The sequence below is a fragment of the Ictalurus punctatus genome, chromosome 24, assembly GCF_001660625.3.
Source record: "Ictalurus punctatus breed USDA103 chromosome 24, Coco_2.0, whole genome shotgun sequence".
Lineage (NCBI taxonomy): Eukaryota > Metazoa > Chordata > Actinopteri > Siluriformes > Ictaluridae > Ictalurus > Ictalurus punctatus.
In genome coordinates this window covers 6,610,028-6,627,395 of record NC_030439.2, presented here as the reverse complement: position 1 = coordinate 6,627,395, position 17,368 = coordinate 6,610,028, and the positions used below count along the sequence as shown (strand labels likewise).

At 38.7% G+C, this 17,368-nt stretch overlaps 1 protein-coding gene across 2 annotated transcripts; it reads right to left on the bottom strand.

The window, feature by feature from the left end:
- Window positions 1–416: 416 nt before the first annotated feature.
- mmd2a (monocyte to macrophage differentiation-associated 2a) lies at window positions 417–17,066 on the bottom strand. Of its 2 annotated transcripts, none has more exons than XM_017454257.3 (7): window positions 16,684–17,066; window positions 7,377–7,458; window positions 4,653–4,813; window positions 2,904–2,978; window positions 2,694–2,795; window positions 2,003–2,072; window positions 417–1,215 (listed from the first exon to the last, which is right to left on the bottom strand). In XM_017454257.3, exons 1-7 carry the CDS (start codon window positions 16,908–16,910, stop codon window positions 1,015–1,017), a joined length of 918 nt encoding a protein of 305 aa, XP_017309746.1. In that variant the 5' UTR covers window positions 16,911–17,066; the 3' UTR covers window positions 417–1,014. The 2 variants fall into 2 exon arrangements, with proteins under 2 accessions (XP_017309746.1, XP_017309747.1); XM_017454258.3 differs by having other exon boundaries at window positions 16,638–17,065.
- Window positions 17,067–17,368: the final 302 nt, after the last annotated feature.

Below are 17,368 nucleotides of genomic sequence, written 5' to 3'. Positions count from 1 at the left end.
TTGCTACAGTACACTTATCTGGGACAAATTTGTTTGTTGTGTAACAACTGAAACTCCTACACAGAAGCTCTTCAGTAAGAGGTCGAGAGAAGCAGCTTTTGGCGCTGATAAATGTTTATTTTTTTCAGGGTTGTGGTGCTGGGGATGTAAAAAAACAAAAACAAAAAAACAACGAAGTTTTGTTTTTTATCATTAAAAATTTGTCTATTCAAAGCCAGTGTTTTATACATTTTTGTACAATGTACCAAAACAGTTCTGAGTAAAGACGAACCAGACCTACAATGAATAAGAATGTGAAATTCTTTACATCATGAAAACATTTTGTGGTGAAAGTGTCACACCAGTAAAGTAGTCCCAAATTACACACTAGCATCTAGCGTGCTGGTTTAGGAATATCAGAGGAGCTGCAGTTAATCGGTCCAGTTCATCAAATCAAATCAGATCATAGTTTGAACATTTGGAACCGTTTCTCCAAAAATGTTGCAATTAAAAATAAAAATATAATTAAATATATCAGCCTCTATGTGAATGCTAGGTAACGATCAAAATCAAGAAGTGTATGTTTCCCTGCATGCTACTTTATGGTACCGGGTGGGTGTTTTTTTTTATTTATTTATTTATGTATTTATTTATTATCTATAATCATTCTTAGAATTCAGAATGTGTACAAATACTGTAACAAATGCTGATCGAGCAGAGTAGCACAACAGTAATCACATTGTGCTTTCAATAAATTAAGTTCTAAATACGCAAGTAGACTAGCTAACTTGCTAACAAATTCTCAAACCCTAAATATACATCTTCCTGTACGCATCTCGGAAAATGAATGAAATCTAAACGTTCTCCGTTTTAAGTTCGATGTTCTCTATAGAAAAATATATTTCCTTCAGTTGAGGACGTCGACAAAGGCAACACATGAGCAAGTAAAAATTACTGAGTAAATCCTGAATACATTTAAACACACGGTGCTTCATGGCCCAGGTAGTGCATGATGTTCCTCAGCAGCTCTGTGAGTCACCTGGAGCTTCTCACGTGACTTCCTGTCGCATACAGATACCTCCAGATAGCGTAATAGTGGATAGCTGCTCCTATAGCCACGAAGATGTGCCAGATGGCATGAGCGAAAGGGACAAGGCCGTCACTCTTGAAGAAAATCACGCCCAAGCAGTAAAAGACTCCGCCCATTGACAACTCCAACACGCCCTCCCTGTTGGGCTGGCAACAACACAGAGAAAAGACTCAGCACTGAATTACAATACTGCAAACAAGACATACCACATACTGTGTGCACGTGAACTATATTAAATGCTGTCGAACAGAGAATTGTATTTGTTCAGAAGAATACTTTATTCAGGTACATAGAATGCTAATATATCTACACTATCTGGCCAAAAGTCTATGGACACCTGACTGTCACATCCATATATGGTTCTTCCCCCAAACGGTTTCCACAAAGTTAGACGCACACAATTGTAAGAGGCCCGAACCTGTTCCAGCATGACGATGCCCCTGTACACAAAGCGAGCTCCATGAAGACATGGTTTGAGAAGGTTGGACTGGAAGAACTCGAGTGTCCTGCACAGACCCACTGAACACCTTTGGGATGAACTGAAACACTGACTTCACCCCAGACCTCATCACCCAACCCATCAGCACCTGATCTCACTAATGCTCTTGTAGATGAATGATCACAATTCCACACAACCACGCTCCAAAATCTAGTAGTAAGCCTTCCCAGAAGAGTGGAGTGCATTAAAACAGCAAAGGAGGACTAAGTCTGGAATAGGACCTTGAGTATTATGGTCAGGTGTTCACAAACATTTGGCCATATAGTGACGTATAGGATTTTGAAAACCTGTTTAAAGTGAAACGAGAGAACATTTACATTTAGAGATGTAAAGTGTGGTGCAGGAGCATTGCAGACACTCGGTATCTGATGGCACACTGAAATACATATATTATTCTTAATCTGACTGCTGTGCAATGACGTCCTCCTTCTTACCATTGACAGAAGCACGATTGCAGGAACAGCTCCCATGACTGTGTAGCAAATCAGGTCCAGGATCTTATTCCTAAAACATACACAGAAGTGTCTTGCATTTACACTGTATCCACTGTGAAGGTTCTCACGCATAGCCACAGCTACACAATCAGATAAATAAACAGGATAGAAAAGTTTTGTAGTAACATCTAGACGTAGGAAAAAGCATTATAAGCTAAAGTATTAGAACAAAATGTTGATTCGTGGCTCAGGGGGAACCATTGGAAGTTCAATCTAGATCTGAACAATAGATTGGTTCCCTTTAAGAGAAACCCTCTTTATGAAGTCCAAAGAATCTATGAAACCTTCCTTCCTTTTTTAATAAGAGGCTACACTAAGTTACCACTTCATTACCCCTACCAGGGGCATTTAAAATATTAATTACGAACTTGGAATTCTGAGGATTACTCAATTTTTTTTTTCTTAATGGTGTATTTTGCGGTGGATTGCAATGTTTTCTGTTTCTCTAGCTACAATGTTGCCCTCATGTTGCACTTTGTGTGCGTGCGTGTGTGTGTGTGTGTGGCCAGCAGCTATTTGTACATGAGCTAAGTGTACATATTTTTCCACTGCATCATGCTCAAGTAAACCAAAGTATCTCTCCCATGCATGTGTGCAGCTGAAATGTATAAGGAAAAAAGCAGACGCATACTTTTCATGGAAGAAGAAGACGTAAGCAGAGCCCACACAGGCCATGATCCACACCAGCCAGCGCATGTGTGCCGCCCAGGGGCCGAGCTCCCTCAGGTTCAACCTGCACACAACTCCCACATTAAATCCAACCTGACAACAAACATACCTCTACATACTCTAGAGGTGCTCGAAAGTTCAACGTGAACACACCTACACCTAGAGGACTCACCAGGGGGCGTAAGAGGCAGCGATGAAGAAATAAATCACCATCCTATCACACATGTGGAAGCGCTGCTCTACAATCCTGAAACAGGAAAAGCACAAATGGAGAACTTTGGTTAGGGTTTTTTTTTTTTTTTTTTTTTAACTCTTTGGCCCTTGACTTCACTCCCATGTGTGAATTTCTCTTCCTCCCTTAGCAATAAGGAGTCACACATGAAAAGAGATAATATGCTGTGCATGAAGTAACCTTCTGAGAAACCCAACATGAACCAACAGGCCCATGTGAGTCAGTTCCTCTAAATCTGTAACGGTGAGCGAAAGTAAATGTACAGTGCAGCCGATCTGGGAGATATTTACAGGTTTGACAAACTTCAAATGGCATATAACGTTCACGCTTCTCTCCTTTTTTACTTACGCTACTAGGGGTGTAACGCAATGCCACTATCTGGATCTGTTATTGCTCCAAATATCCATAACTGTATCTGTACTTGGATTTATACCCCAAAGGTTTTCATGCCCTTGCTCCACTATGCCCTTGGAAACACGGAATAAAAACACGGGTTGAAATGCCGGCACTGCCAACCTAAAAAAAAAAAAAAAAAAAACGACAGCAAGTGAAAATATCTTAAATACACTCCCATTTCTCTAGTATTTCCTATTATAAGATTATAAGAAACCAAATATAAGCTTATTAAACATATTTGTAGACATTTGTACTAATTTCAAGCTTGACATAGTCTTCTTCCACTGCCAGATAATTATTTCTCATTTTAAGTATTTATTTCTGGAAAGAAGCAAAATTATCTTCCCCTAGTATAAGAAAGTGCAATGGTTGAAATGATTTTTTAAAAAAAGTCTAGTAATAATGTTAATAACCTTGTGTTTTGTATATTGTTATCTTATGATAGGTAATATTAGATACATTTGACTCCAATCAAGACTCAAACCAAATTATTATGTTTTGTTTGTACCTGCCCATAATATTTTCGAACAATTTTAATACATTTTAAATATATATATATATATATATATATATATATATATATATATATATTACTCTTTCTGTATTTGTATCTGTTACAAATATATTATCTGTTCGTTTCTGTATATCGTATTCATATTCGTTTGCACCCTGCCAATCCTTTCTTTTTTAAAATCAAGGTAGCATACACTATATTTCATTTTGCAGCATATACTTGAGGCTGAATATCGCAGCAAAGAAAGCAGTAGCCTCTTTCTCCTGACATCTTTTGTTCAACAGTTTACCATTATTTACGCGTAGGTAACGCTTTATATAAATACTCCTACACCAGTCTGACAAGTTTCATATGACCCTGTTCTCAGTAGAAACAGTTACAGACTGGACAACCATGCTGGGTGGGAAGATAGTCTGCCAGGAACTCTTATTAGTCAGTGTCCAGATTTAATTAGCATTTACAGTTAGGCGTGTTAAAATGGCTGATAAAATGACACTTTATGTGGAGAGTACGACAGCTAAAAGGTTGTTGTCTTGTACATATTAATGTGAAGTTAAACAATTTCATGAAGCTAACAACTGTATCAACTTCATAAAGGAACTAAGACAAGACTAAGAGAGTTACAGGGACTGTTCTTATCACCTTCATATCAAGTTCATTGATGTTGAGCGTGTACGTGTAAATGTGTGTGCGTCCGTATGTAAATGCACAAACTGTGCACATGACACATTCTCAGAAATGAAAGGAGTTCCAGCGCCTTGTTTCATGCAAATACTTACTGCAAGTGGCTCTTCTTCCAGCTTACAGTGTGGAACATGGTGGACATGATGAACAAGCCAGACAGTCCGGTGCCGTACAGCCATGCTGTGATGCTTTCCCATTTGTCATCAGACAGGAAGTACAACAGCGAACTGCCCACGATACTGGGAATAATCCAAAGCTAATCAAATAAAAAAACAAATACAACATTGTTTTAATGTTGTAAATACAACGTTGTTTTAATGTTGTAAAAACAAATACAACATTGTTTTAATACCGCTGCGTGATAAAATAGTTTCTGTGGATCACTTTCTATGGATGGGGAAAGAAAATACCGCAAAGCCCAATATAATTTGCATATGATTTACAAGTCTGGGTCCCTATTTTAGAATAGGGAAAACAAGTAGAGGGTTCCGACATAGTCGCTGCTCTTTGACTATAACCTCCCTTCACCAGGAAATAAATGTCCTGTTGTCAGCATCATTGATTACGTTTACATGCACATCAATATTCCGATATTAATCACAATTTGGCAATTCTGATTGGTATCGAGTCGTGTAAACACCGCAGTCTGATTGTCCGAATCAGATCGAGACAATATTCTGATTAGTATCGAGTCGTGTAAACGCCGCAGTCCAACTGGCTGATTCAGATTAAGACAATATACTGATTCCCCAAATTCCGATTCCCACCCCTGGAAATTTGTTCCATGAAAATCCACTGAAAAGATATATTTCTTCTCGGTTCGCAAGGAATTGTGGGTGCTAACAGATGCTTAGCTGTAGGCTCGGTATTTAGGAACGGCAACTCGGGCACACTTAGAACAACTATATAGAGAGGAATATTTCGATGCCCGTACGCATATAAACATCGTATTCGGAATATGGCTGCATCCCGAATATAGACCTTAAATGGAATTTGATTTACATGTAAACGTAGCCAACGTCATCCTGCGGCCCCAATGCTGTCAGTAAAGAGTCAGTTCTACTAAATATTAACAAACTGGCAAGTAAGCCAAGAGTTCATATGAACTAATTATTAAGAAATAGAGTATTATAGCAACTTTTGCAGTTGAATTAAACCTATGGGACGTATGGAAAACCGTCAACTCCTTTAACTTTTCTATCACTTTAAAAAAAAAAGCATGACTCCTTGTATGAATTCCTGAATCATTAATTGCACATTTCTAACAGATCCTGCCCACACCAAGTCAACAAGCCAACAGAAACAAGATAAACAACGCACGCATCATTTCTTTTCCCGAATATCAAACTGGGCCTGAGCCTGAGCCAAGCATTCTCATGTGTAAACTCCTAGGTTTGGTGTCCTTTCAAGCCAGTAGGCTGATAAAAGAGGTCAGAGAGGATTTTCTGTCAGAGAGACGGCTGTGTGTCGGTCATGCCAGATGTGATGACGTAAAGCATGGGAGGAAGATTAGAGAGCAGGACGTTATCCAAACAGCGGCATTGCTCCAAAACCACAGAAACACAGCCATAAAAAAACAACTCGACAGAAACACAAAATCCAGAGGTTAATCAATCACATTTCTAAATTCTGTGTTCTAATCAGATGATTACTTTTCTCTACCTTCAGATCCCTTTCTCTTAATGTGTGTGTGTGTGTGTGTGTTGGTTCTCTTCGGCTGTGCTGGTACATGTTGAAGTGATTGATGCCCCGTGTTGCTCGCAGTCACAGGTTACTTGGCGCTGTGCTGAAAGTATTTTTCAACTTTGTAAGATTATATCATTATAATTACAAAGGTCCGTCTTGTACCTTAACTGCTATGTGACTAGTGACTTGTGTACGCCTGAGCAGGGGTGTAGGTTAAAACCTACGGAATAAGAAAACTACTACGCTACAACAAAATTAGCTCAGAAGGCTTTATCTCAGAAGACACACCAACACGACCTAACATCTCCTGAGACAAAGTTAAAATGAAGATGGGTGGAGTTAACCATTCTTTGGTGACTAGTGAGGTTGAAAAAAATAATACAAATCTCCCTAAAAAATCTTCGAAGAAAAAAAAAAAAGTACACGTGTAGAGAACTGTGTTAGGTGCTAATTTTGGCACATTTCTTTATCACAATTTCACTGTAATGTAAAAAATAAATAAGTAACTTGGCTAGATAGTGAGATAGCTAATGTTAGCTCCAGCTAACTGCTAACACCTGTGAACACTACCTCTCTTTGAATAATGAGGGAAAAAATACAGATTTATAGATAGCACATTAAACCCACACCGTCTTCACTAATAATTGGGATTCCTGTTCAGAACTTTCACCTTCTGCTTGGGTCTGAAAAAAAAAACCCCTAACTATCATCACCAACACCAACAGCCCCCAAGTCTTCACAAATCCATCCATCCATCCATTTTCCGTACCGCTTATCCTACACAGAGTCGCAGGGGAGCCTGGAGCCTATCCCAAGCAGGGGACACCCTGGACGGACTACCAACCCATCGCTGGACGCAATCTCACACACATTCACACACTACAGGCAATTTGGGAACGCCAATCAGCCTACAGTGCATGTATTTGGATTGGGGGAGGAAACCGGAGAACCTGGAGGAAACCCCGAAACACGGGGAGAACATGCAAACTCCACGCACACAGGGTGGAAGTGGGATTCAAGCCCCCAGCCCCGGAGGTGCGAGACAAACCTGCTGACCACTAAGCCACTGTGTCCACTTCTTTACAAATCCACCTACAGTAAATCTAAATATCATTAGGACAGAGTCTACTTACTCCATGTGTAGCACAGTTCGCTGCATGTTCATACTCGGTCGGTTGATATCTTTTGCTGGGTGGGACTCGACTGTTCATGAATCTGAAACAACAAACAAATATTATCTGATTATCATCCTTCATTCATTCATTCATTCATTCATTCATTCTGTACACATCTACTCTGTGGTTCTATGGCCCAGTAACACTGGGCACAAAAACACAGGAATTGTTTGTGGGTGTTGGACATGCAGAGAACATGTGAAAATCTACACAGTCAATCAGTGGATCGATATTAAAAGTATAAATATAAAGAGGAATATTTTAATGAATACGTGGGTCATTGTTTCTATTGTTTCCATTATTCTATTGATGAATACGTGGGTCATTGACTGTAATGAAATTCTTTTTGAAAGAGTAATGTGGTGCCATTACTTTCAGTCACCGGTGTCATAAGCACAGGTTTTTACACCAGTCGCAGTAACACCAGTGACAAATTTCAAGTTGTATTTTCCAAGATGGCCGCAACACCATCTCAAACCATACATCATTAATCACGCCAGCATCTTACTTTAGTAAAAATTATTTCCCAGGAAGATTGAATAGTTTAATTCAAATGACACATCGAAATTATCCATAAGAAACAAATTACAATTAAATCAATAATTTATAGAGTGTGGAGGGAAGCTCTGCTATCGCTGGTTAAGATGTCCACTCTTCCTTCTGAACTTTGACCCTGGAAGCAACTTTTGTGGATTTCAAAATAACCATAAATGCAGGGGCAAAGATTTGTTTGAAATCATTTATATTATTTTTAAAAAAGTATTATATTGTGTTCATTTATATATTGGATAGGCCTCATTCTTATGTTCAGCCTGTGACATTAATATAAAAACAAGAAATCTTTTTTTTTTTTTTTAATCTCTGCAAAAGCCTCTAAACTGAATCATAACTTGGGGGTTAAAAGGAAAAATGTACACAATGGGAAACAGTCAAACCAATTTCTTATTTCTTAGGAAGTTATACAGTCTGTACAGGAGTTGTTGTTTTTTTTTTTGCTGTGTCCTTTTTCAAAATTTGCAGTTGTTTTTTTCTGCTTTATCTTGCGGAACACTACTTGAATTGGCGAAATTGCAAGAAATTGTTTGGCACGCTCTTTCCCGGTGATTTTTTTTGCTGGTAAATGAGACTCATGCTCGACTCAAGTGAATTGAAGAGGGCTTTGACTGACGACACATGACGTGTCTAGGCCCAAGATTTTCTATATTTTTCATGTCATGGCAAACAATTTCAGAGACAGGTTTGTCACCATATTCTGAGAATGACTCAAATGTAAAATGAGCAAGAATTAGCATGAATGAACTTCTTTCCAAAGAAAGAGAACTGTCTGGACAAGTCCTTCATCAGATTCTCACTATGTCGGTGATGCAAGCAGGTGATATTCCTGTTTCTTCAGAAAACACTGTGTACTCAATTCTTTTTACCTCTACATTTCTATATCCTACTAAATACTACTACCTTCACTATGTATACTAATTCACAGGTACATAATCCCTGACTTTTCAGCATTCTCATCTCGAAGATAAAGATCTGTGAGGAGTTTCATAAAAGCAGTACAGAACCACTGTGAAACGTTTAAACCAGGAAACATGACATTGGACTTAATTCTACAATGCTTTTGGGAAACTGGGCTCTGATGTGTAAACCAGCCATACGTTCTTAATGCCAAACTAAACATGGGTCATCTGCCAAATATTTTTGAGGCTACGTGCCCTAACTGTTTACACTGGTGAACATCATACACAGCTCGTAAAATAAGCAGACTGACAAGGGCATAGAGATGCAGGCTAATGTGTTTTCCTAATGTCAAATCTCGAGTCCTGTATAACGCAGACACAAAGCTGAACTATGGCTGAATCTGGGCCACACACACACACACACACACACACACACACACACACACAAATGTAAGCGATTATTGACCTGTAGAGGCATATTCCCTCTGGTCCCATTTAATGAGTCATGCTTATTTCCTGGCAATCGTTGATTTAATCGTTTTAAGTACATGGGGCAGAGTAGAGTTAAATAAGGCTGGGATTTAAAACAATTTAAGCTTAAAGTTGAACCTCATTATTTGAAATGATAAAATAGCCTTCCAAATGAATAAATGAAAATAGAAATTGTTCGAGTGTTTTTTTTCTCTGTTTGTTTTTTTTTAATCCCGAGCATTAGCACTGTGTCTGTGGACGCCGCCGATCTGGAATCTTATTCTAATCCCAATCACGTTATAGGAATTTTCCCAGCACTTTGTGGTTGCCTGGCATTGGCAGGTCTAATCCCGCCTGGAATCCGTGCTCTTTTACATCGCGCAAACATTAATGTCAGGGTCACCTTGACAACCAGTGGCTTGGGGATTTTCTGGCTAAACATCCTTTTTTACATAAAAGTGAACAGGACCAGGAAACAGTAAGTCCTTGGAAAGACAGGGGGCAGTGTTTCAAATGTGCTTAACGCTGATGAAATCCAATCAACTGCAGATTTGTTTCTGTTTCCCCAAAAATGGACAGATACACAAGAAGCTACCATGTAGTGGAGAGCAGGGGGAGAGGATCTAATGCATTTTGGTTTTCACTAAATAAATGAACAAACATTAACGTCCCCGTGAAGTGTCTTGAGAGGCGAAATGTTATTCTATGATTTGACATCATTTATACTGACGTCAGGGTGGGACATATCGAGCGGCTCCGCATTTAGAGATGTACCGATGTATAGGCCGATAGTTTAAAAACATCCGATGATCAGGGCCGATTATATCCTGTCAATCAAAAGAGGGCGGGGAAAACACATCAATTTAGTTCTGTGTGTAAAGAAGATGTGTCTTGTGTGGAACGACGACAAAACTGCAGGTTGTAATCTCTGTAATCTCTGCACTGATCAAATTTTACACCGGACATTGCAGCAGTGAAGCGGGAGTTTCGGTGAAGCAGTGAAGCGGGAGTCAATTTTTTTTTTTTTTTGCCGTGCTGCTTGAGCTGAGTTAAAGGGCCAGTACACTGCTGAAAGATTTAAATAAAGATGAGTTGATAAAAAAGTATATATCGTACAGAAAAATATATTTGTAGAGTAGTTTATTTCATATCCAGTTAATGTTAATATATAAAATAGATGATATTATATATTAGCAGTTTGATGTTAATGATGAAGTAGAAATGCTTTTGTTTGTGGAGAGTGAGTGTGAGACTAACAGGAGGATTTTAGTATTGAGTCAATATTAATATGAATTAATAACATTCAATAAGTTAATAATCTTACTTTAATCTTCAGAATTGAGTTCATGTGTTAATATTAATTAAAGTAATGTGTTTTGTGTTTATGAGACCAGTTACTGTCAAACAACTTGTTGAAATGGAGAGAATAACGATTTTATTTGCATTTCTTTCAGAATTTTTGAATGAATTATTATTCATTTAAAACAAGGCAGAAAAGGCAGAATTATCGGTATCGGTATCTGTATCAGCTGAGAAATTTAATATCGGTGCATCTCTAGTCAAATTATATATGACTAATGACATGAAACATTTTTTGTAAGCAAGGTAGGGCAGCAAATAATTTAAAAAAACAAACGTGTTTTTAGAAGTTTTCACGTTTCCTTTTCAAATCTTCGCAAACATCCGGGGAAACAGAAATGTAAAATGGCCTGACCAGTGTTTTTAACAATACAACAAACAGGTCAACACAGTTCTACTTTTCATCACGAACATGACAAGCCAAGTGTTTATATCCTTTAATACACAGTTTATGCTCACACCCTTCATACAATACACACTTCACAATACACACATTGCGCCCCAGGGATAGAGGAAGTAAAATCCTCACCACACACAAGGTTCATTTTAACTCCGTGTCTCGTTCTGTGAATGAAAGACGTTCAAGAAATTTGTAGTTTTATTTGATTTTACATGAGAGAGAATGAACTTGTCATGGTTTACGAAAGGCTGCTTACTTGTAACGTCGTGTAACAACTAACCCTGCAGTATGGGGGTTGTATTTAAGCCTATCTAACACTTGCTGTGAGTTGCTCACATGTTTCAAAACATTGTTATGCCTTGGGCAAGAAGATAGTGATTAAAGCAATATACTGCACGGTTGGATTCTGTACTTTATACACACAGCTCAGATACAAAACAAAACAAAAAAAAAACCCTTACTTATATGTCCTAAAAACACTTTTTGACACAGTTTTTTGTTTTTGAGGTCACAGGCAAATCATTCTGAAACTAGGCTCCAGATCATTTCTAGCAAATGTGGTAATATGGCCAGACGTACAAGCTGCTTGACCTTGTGTAGTAACATAAAAAGTCCATGTTACGTTTTGTACCATGTTGTGTTGTTCCCTCATGCTCTCCTATCTATGCATCAGGCACATTTTAGCAGTTGTAGCCTGCGCACAGGGATAAGTACACAGACGCATATATTTCCTTATCATCATGATGGAAAGCTGTAAAGTTGTTCCAGGTGTTGTGTGAACTAAATGTGCATCATTTCATCTTCCAAACTGAGTAAACCTGAGAGAAGAAAGCTAAACAGCTTTCTGATAACTGAAACAATGACCTGTGAAGTCCTCTGTCCTCTGTATTGTTGGCACATTAACAGAGATGAATTCATACAATGGATGCTAAACATGAGGCCAAGGGTTTGTGCCCAGTGTGTCTGTGACTGGCTTTTATAATGAGAACTGATTTTAATGATGGTGTCAGTAAGCTGCCCATCTCTGACTGAACAAATAACCACAATGGATCACTTCAAATGATGTGAAAGAATACACAGTCCCCTCTGAAAGTATTTTAACAGCAAGGCCAATTCTATTCTATTGTTTTCACTATACATTAGCTGCGTTTACATGGACAACAATAATCCACTCTTAATCCGATGAAGACCATGCTCTAATTAAGAAACTACCATGTAAACAGCAATTTTTACTGACCTTAATCTAATTAAGGTCATACTCGAAGTAAGCAATAATCCAATTAAGACAGGTGGAGTACTCCTGTTTTAGTCGCATTATGGACGTGTAGTGGTGACATGTAAACACCTTAATCACATTATGAGCGTCGTGTGGGAGTTTTCACACACGGCAGTTTTACGTTTTACGGCGAACAAGAGAGTTCGGCTGTGTCCCAAATCGCTTACTTTCCTACTATAGGCCTGTAGTGGGGAAAAATACATGTATCTCGGCTACTATATAGACGGTAACTACGCGATTTGGGACACACCCACCGCTTCAAGCAGTTGTCTATTAGCATTTATAGCATGACATAATTAACTGCACTTAAAGCGTTCGTAAAAATAAATAAATAAAAAAACCCAAAACTGTATACGGTACCATAACGAAGACGAACTGTATGTTGATACGTGAAATCCTGGAGGGACGTCGGACGGTGTTGCGCGGTGACGTAATGACGCGGGCTGTTAATCTAATTATGTCCCATAACATGTAAAACGGGAACATGACAGGAGTATTCTAAAAGCGACTCATGTAAACACCTCAATCACATTATTATCTTACTCAGAGTAAGGTCAATAATTAGATTACTGCTGTCCATGTAAACGTAGTCACTGAAGACGTTTGGGTTTGAGATCAAAAGATGAATATGAGATGATAGATCAGAATTTCAGCTTTCATTTCCTCATATTTACATCTAGACATGTTAAACTACTTAAAACGTGCCACCTTTTGTGGCAGACCACCCAATATTGAGGCAAGCAAAAGTATAGGATCAGATAGTCTTGAAGTAAATAACACTTAATATCCTTTGCTTGCAATAACTGCATCAAGTCGGTGACCCACTGACAACTTCTATCAGCTGTTGTTTGTTTTGGGGGGGTTTCTCCCTTCAGTCTCCTCTTCAGAAGGTGAAATGCTGTTCAGTTGGGTTAAGGTCTGGTTGCTGACTTGGCCAGTCTAAAACCTTTCACTTTTTTCCCCTGATGAAGTCCTTTGTTGTGTTGGGAATGTGTTTTGTCTGCAGACAGATTGTTTCTGTACACTTCTGAATTCATTCTGCTCCTACCATCATGACTTACATCATCAATAAAGATTAGTGAGCCTGTTCCAGAAGCATCCATGCAAGCCCATGCCATGACACTACCTCCACCATGCTTGACTAACTTCTGTTTTTTGGGGTTTTCTTCAGAACTCTCACAATATTTTTGTCATCGACTGCTCTTGTTTGCCTTGGCTGACCTGTTTCATATTTACATGGACGTGTATGATTTTTCTATAAATTGAACTACAGTATATTACGATTGTGCATGGGAGAAAACCATTCACTAGTGTGTAGACAAAATGACATACACAAAACCACATAGATGTGCACATCTGTTGATGGTGTGCCTGAAAAGAGGCTGCTAATTGAATGGTTTGTTTAATGGAATAGTCATTCTATATATTTATTTATATTTATTATTTACCACCTCCATGGGGTGTAAAAATGCAGCATTAGTTTTAGGCTCAGATTTGCCTGCTGTAATATAGCAGTGACACACTGAGCACTGAACAAGTGACCACTATGCCAGTGCCTAGTGAAGCAGAACAATCCCGATCTCTGTGCCTCAATAGATGATTAATAGAGCTGTTCTGGGGTCCAAGTCCAAATTTCCCTTCAGAAATAGCCCAATTGCCTTCTCACACACTGCCCCAACAAATCACTAGTCTCGGTTAACTGCACAACCTTAGGACATCTGGCTGCATTGTAGAACTTCTTTAATTGTTTAGGCCAGTTTTTCACCAGCTTAACTGAGCAAATGTGCCTGTATTGTTTATGATCATAAACTTTATTATCATTTTTCATGGGCAGTTATGTAACCTAATATCGACTGTCAAGGCAACGGGACTTGTTATGTAACGGGGGTAATGCCCCAATCATGGGCCTCCAACTCAGCATTCCTGCTCTCACATCCTGTTCTGTTAAAAACTTCAGGTCCAACTGACTTCAAATGAACTCATTATATAAATCTGTTATTTACAAGCCACTGAATATATGTTAGAAATATTACATCAAAATATTAATTACACAAATATAAAGTTGGAAAATTGTATCTACTTTATGTTATTGGCAGTCAACACTTTATGGCTTAATATCTTAAAGTCACAGGATTGTCAATAGATCCTTGATTACAATGTTTCCATTAGTTCATATATTTTATACCACAGTGCTGTTGAATTCTCAAATCTGATTGGATTAATATTATATAACAGCACAGCTGTAACAGTAGTGCTATCATTTAAATCACAGGTTTGTTTTTATAGTAACCGTTAATTCAGAGGGACTTGTATAGTGGATGCTCGTGATATAATACATTTTTATAACATTTTAATAAAAGTTTTTCCCCCATAACAAATCCATCTGCACTGTTATTTCTCATTGTATTAATGTTCAGTCATTAAGGCTGCACATTTACTTCACTACTGTGATCCTGGTTTCAGTCCATTTGTACATACTGTTCTGATAAATCCGCACTCACTGACTTAGTATTAATGCACATTTCTTGCAACTTTTATGTCTATTGTACGCTTTACTGACTCGATTACTACCAGCGCCATTGTGTGACAATAAAAGAAACTTAAATAATAAAATATACATCGGTTTATCTGTCATTCCACGTCATTAAATGTAAATACAAATGATGAAATATGTCGTTCATTAATGAATAAAAATATTCGATAAAATAATCGTTCGCAGATTGTTGTTGTCCATCCATCCATCCATCCATCTTCTACCGCTTACTCCGTTTCAGGGTCACGGGGAACCTGGAGTCTCTTCCAGGGAGCATCGGGCACAAGGCGGTGTACACCCTGGACAGGGTGCCAATAGATTGCTGCTGTATAAGCGGAATAAAACATTTGGTACATGTTGCACGTTGAAATAATCAACTTTGGGGTGATAACAGTTTCGCACCCTTCGTTGGTCGTTGATTATTTTCCTACGGTTTAACAACACACCCTGTCATGTTTTATTCCGTACTAATCAGACACGATGCAGGCCGGGCCACTCTCAACGGCATGCAAAGGCCACCAATGTACTCAGCTTTACACAGTGGAAACCTCTTCACTCATGAACTTGCTTCCAAGCTAGAACACACCCTCGTTTGAAGTCAAGAGACATAAATATTTAAGGACTTAAACATTGTGTTCATAATGCCATGATGAAACATTAAAAAGCTTCATCGACGCATGCTGTAAATATACATACATGAGTAAGTCAGTGTTTTGGTTCTGAAACATGTATACCGGTATATAGATGCCAAAACAAAGATAATGTCATGGGTCTATAAAGAATAGGACAAGTCCAGTCCTGAAGAGACTGCGAGAGATGAGAAGGTAAACCCGTGCTAAAAGTAAAACAGAAAATGTTGTGTAGTTTGGGGGTATTTTACTGTTTATAAGCAGGATGATTTAAGATCAAGGGGAATTAGTTGCCTTTTTTTAATAGCAAAAGAAATATTCGATAGACATGGCAAGCTCTTCAGACTAGTACAAACGTGTTCTTACTTCTTTTTAACTTTTCGGAGACCATGAAATGGAAAACAGAAAGACAAATGAAATGAGAACGGAGTGACCGTGTTAACAATATAAACAAAATACTGTATATAGAATCATATGACAGAATGGAAGTGTTTGAGGTCTCAGAAGTGACCCATCAGGCTGTTTTCTGAACACTGCTTCAAGATAGAAAGGAACAAAAGGGGGGGGGGGGGGGGGGGGGGGGGATAAAGCTTTGCTTATCCTGAAGGAAACCGCTACCCCAATCTTGTCAACATCCTTTACACACACATTCCTTCACCAATAACTAGAGTACTCAGTTCTTACTACACTAATGTATAGTGCAGACACTGGATATCAGGATACTCCATATAGCTCCAAGCACCTTCATTTCAACAAAGGGTTCAAATACATAGTGTAGACAAATAAAGCCTACTTTTTAGTCACGTGATCTGTTTACTTTCTCCATTGCACAAATTCTTCACTTGTTTTGTTTGTTTTTTTTTGTAGTGAATTATTATTATTGTGTGTGTGTGTGTGTGTGTGTGTGTGTGTGTGTGTGTGTGTGTGTGTGTTCTAGTGAGCAACATGAGCACCAACCACTTATAATATTATAAATAAAGAACAGGCACTTAGGATGAAGTGAGTTGTTTATGATCATTGTGATCTGTTCAAAGAGATCGATACAGTAGATAGATAGATAGATAGATAGATAGATAGATAGATAGATAGATACTCACAGTAAAAGCTGAGGCTGAAAAGTAAGCAGTCTTGAATGCACTTTACCTTCCATATTTAGTATTCCTGAAATCCATGCTGTAGATGAACATGGTTAGTGTGTGTGCGTGTGTGCGTGTGCGCGCGCGCGCAGCCCCTTCCACTTCCTTCAGCTCGGGATTGACTTGCTCGCGCGCTCGTCGCACGTGAACACTGAGAACTTTCTTTACTCCAAAAGTGCAAAACAAGTTCCTGAAAGCACTGCAAAGCCACGACGATACATTGTGGTATATCATGTCTCATGTCATCGAGTACACCATGCTCCATTTGTGCTTTCCCCATCCACAGAACAGGCACGAGAGATAATATTAAATCCCCTGACCGCCCAGTTGCTCCTCTGGAATAAACAGATCAGGAATGATCAAATACATACGCGCGCGCACACGCACGCACGCAATCCATCACTGGTACACCTTCTGTGCAGATACACAGACTTCCACTACAGCGTCGGGGATGGAGCCCGGAGTATTTAAACACCACTAAACTCATTCACTCATTGCATGTGCATTTCAGACATGAAGCTTAACCGTTGTGTAGTCTTAACATTATGTTTACTGCCCTTGTGCTAAGGCTCAGGTGTCATTCATCATAAACTTTGTGAATATCTGGGATTTCCCTCTCCACAGTGCAAAAGTTTCATCAGTGGACACCAATCATTTTTATTACAACAAACCTGTCGGCATTGTTTGAGGTT

Bases quoted from the DNA above. Each gene is read 5' to 3' on its own strand.
- mmd2a (XM_017454257.3), bottom strand. From the start codon at position 16,910: ATGATATACCACAATGTATCGTCGTGGCTTTGCAGTGCTTTCAGGAAC. The intron at 7,459-16,683 runs GTAAAGTGCATT...TTGTTGTTTCAG, and splicing joins AGGAATACTAAATATGGAAG to ATTCATGAACAGTCGAGTCC. The intron at 2,073-2,693 runs GTATGCGTCTGC...TGTATGTTTTAG, and splicing joins GTCTTCTTCTTCCATGAAAA to GAATAAGATCCTGGACCTGA.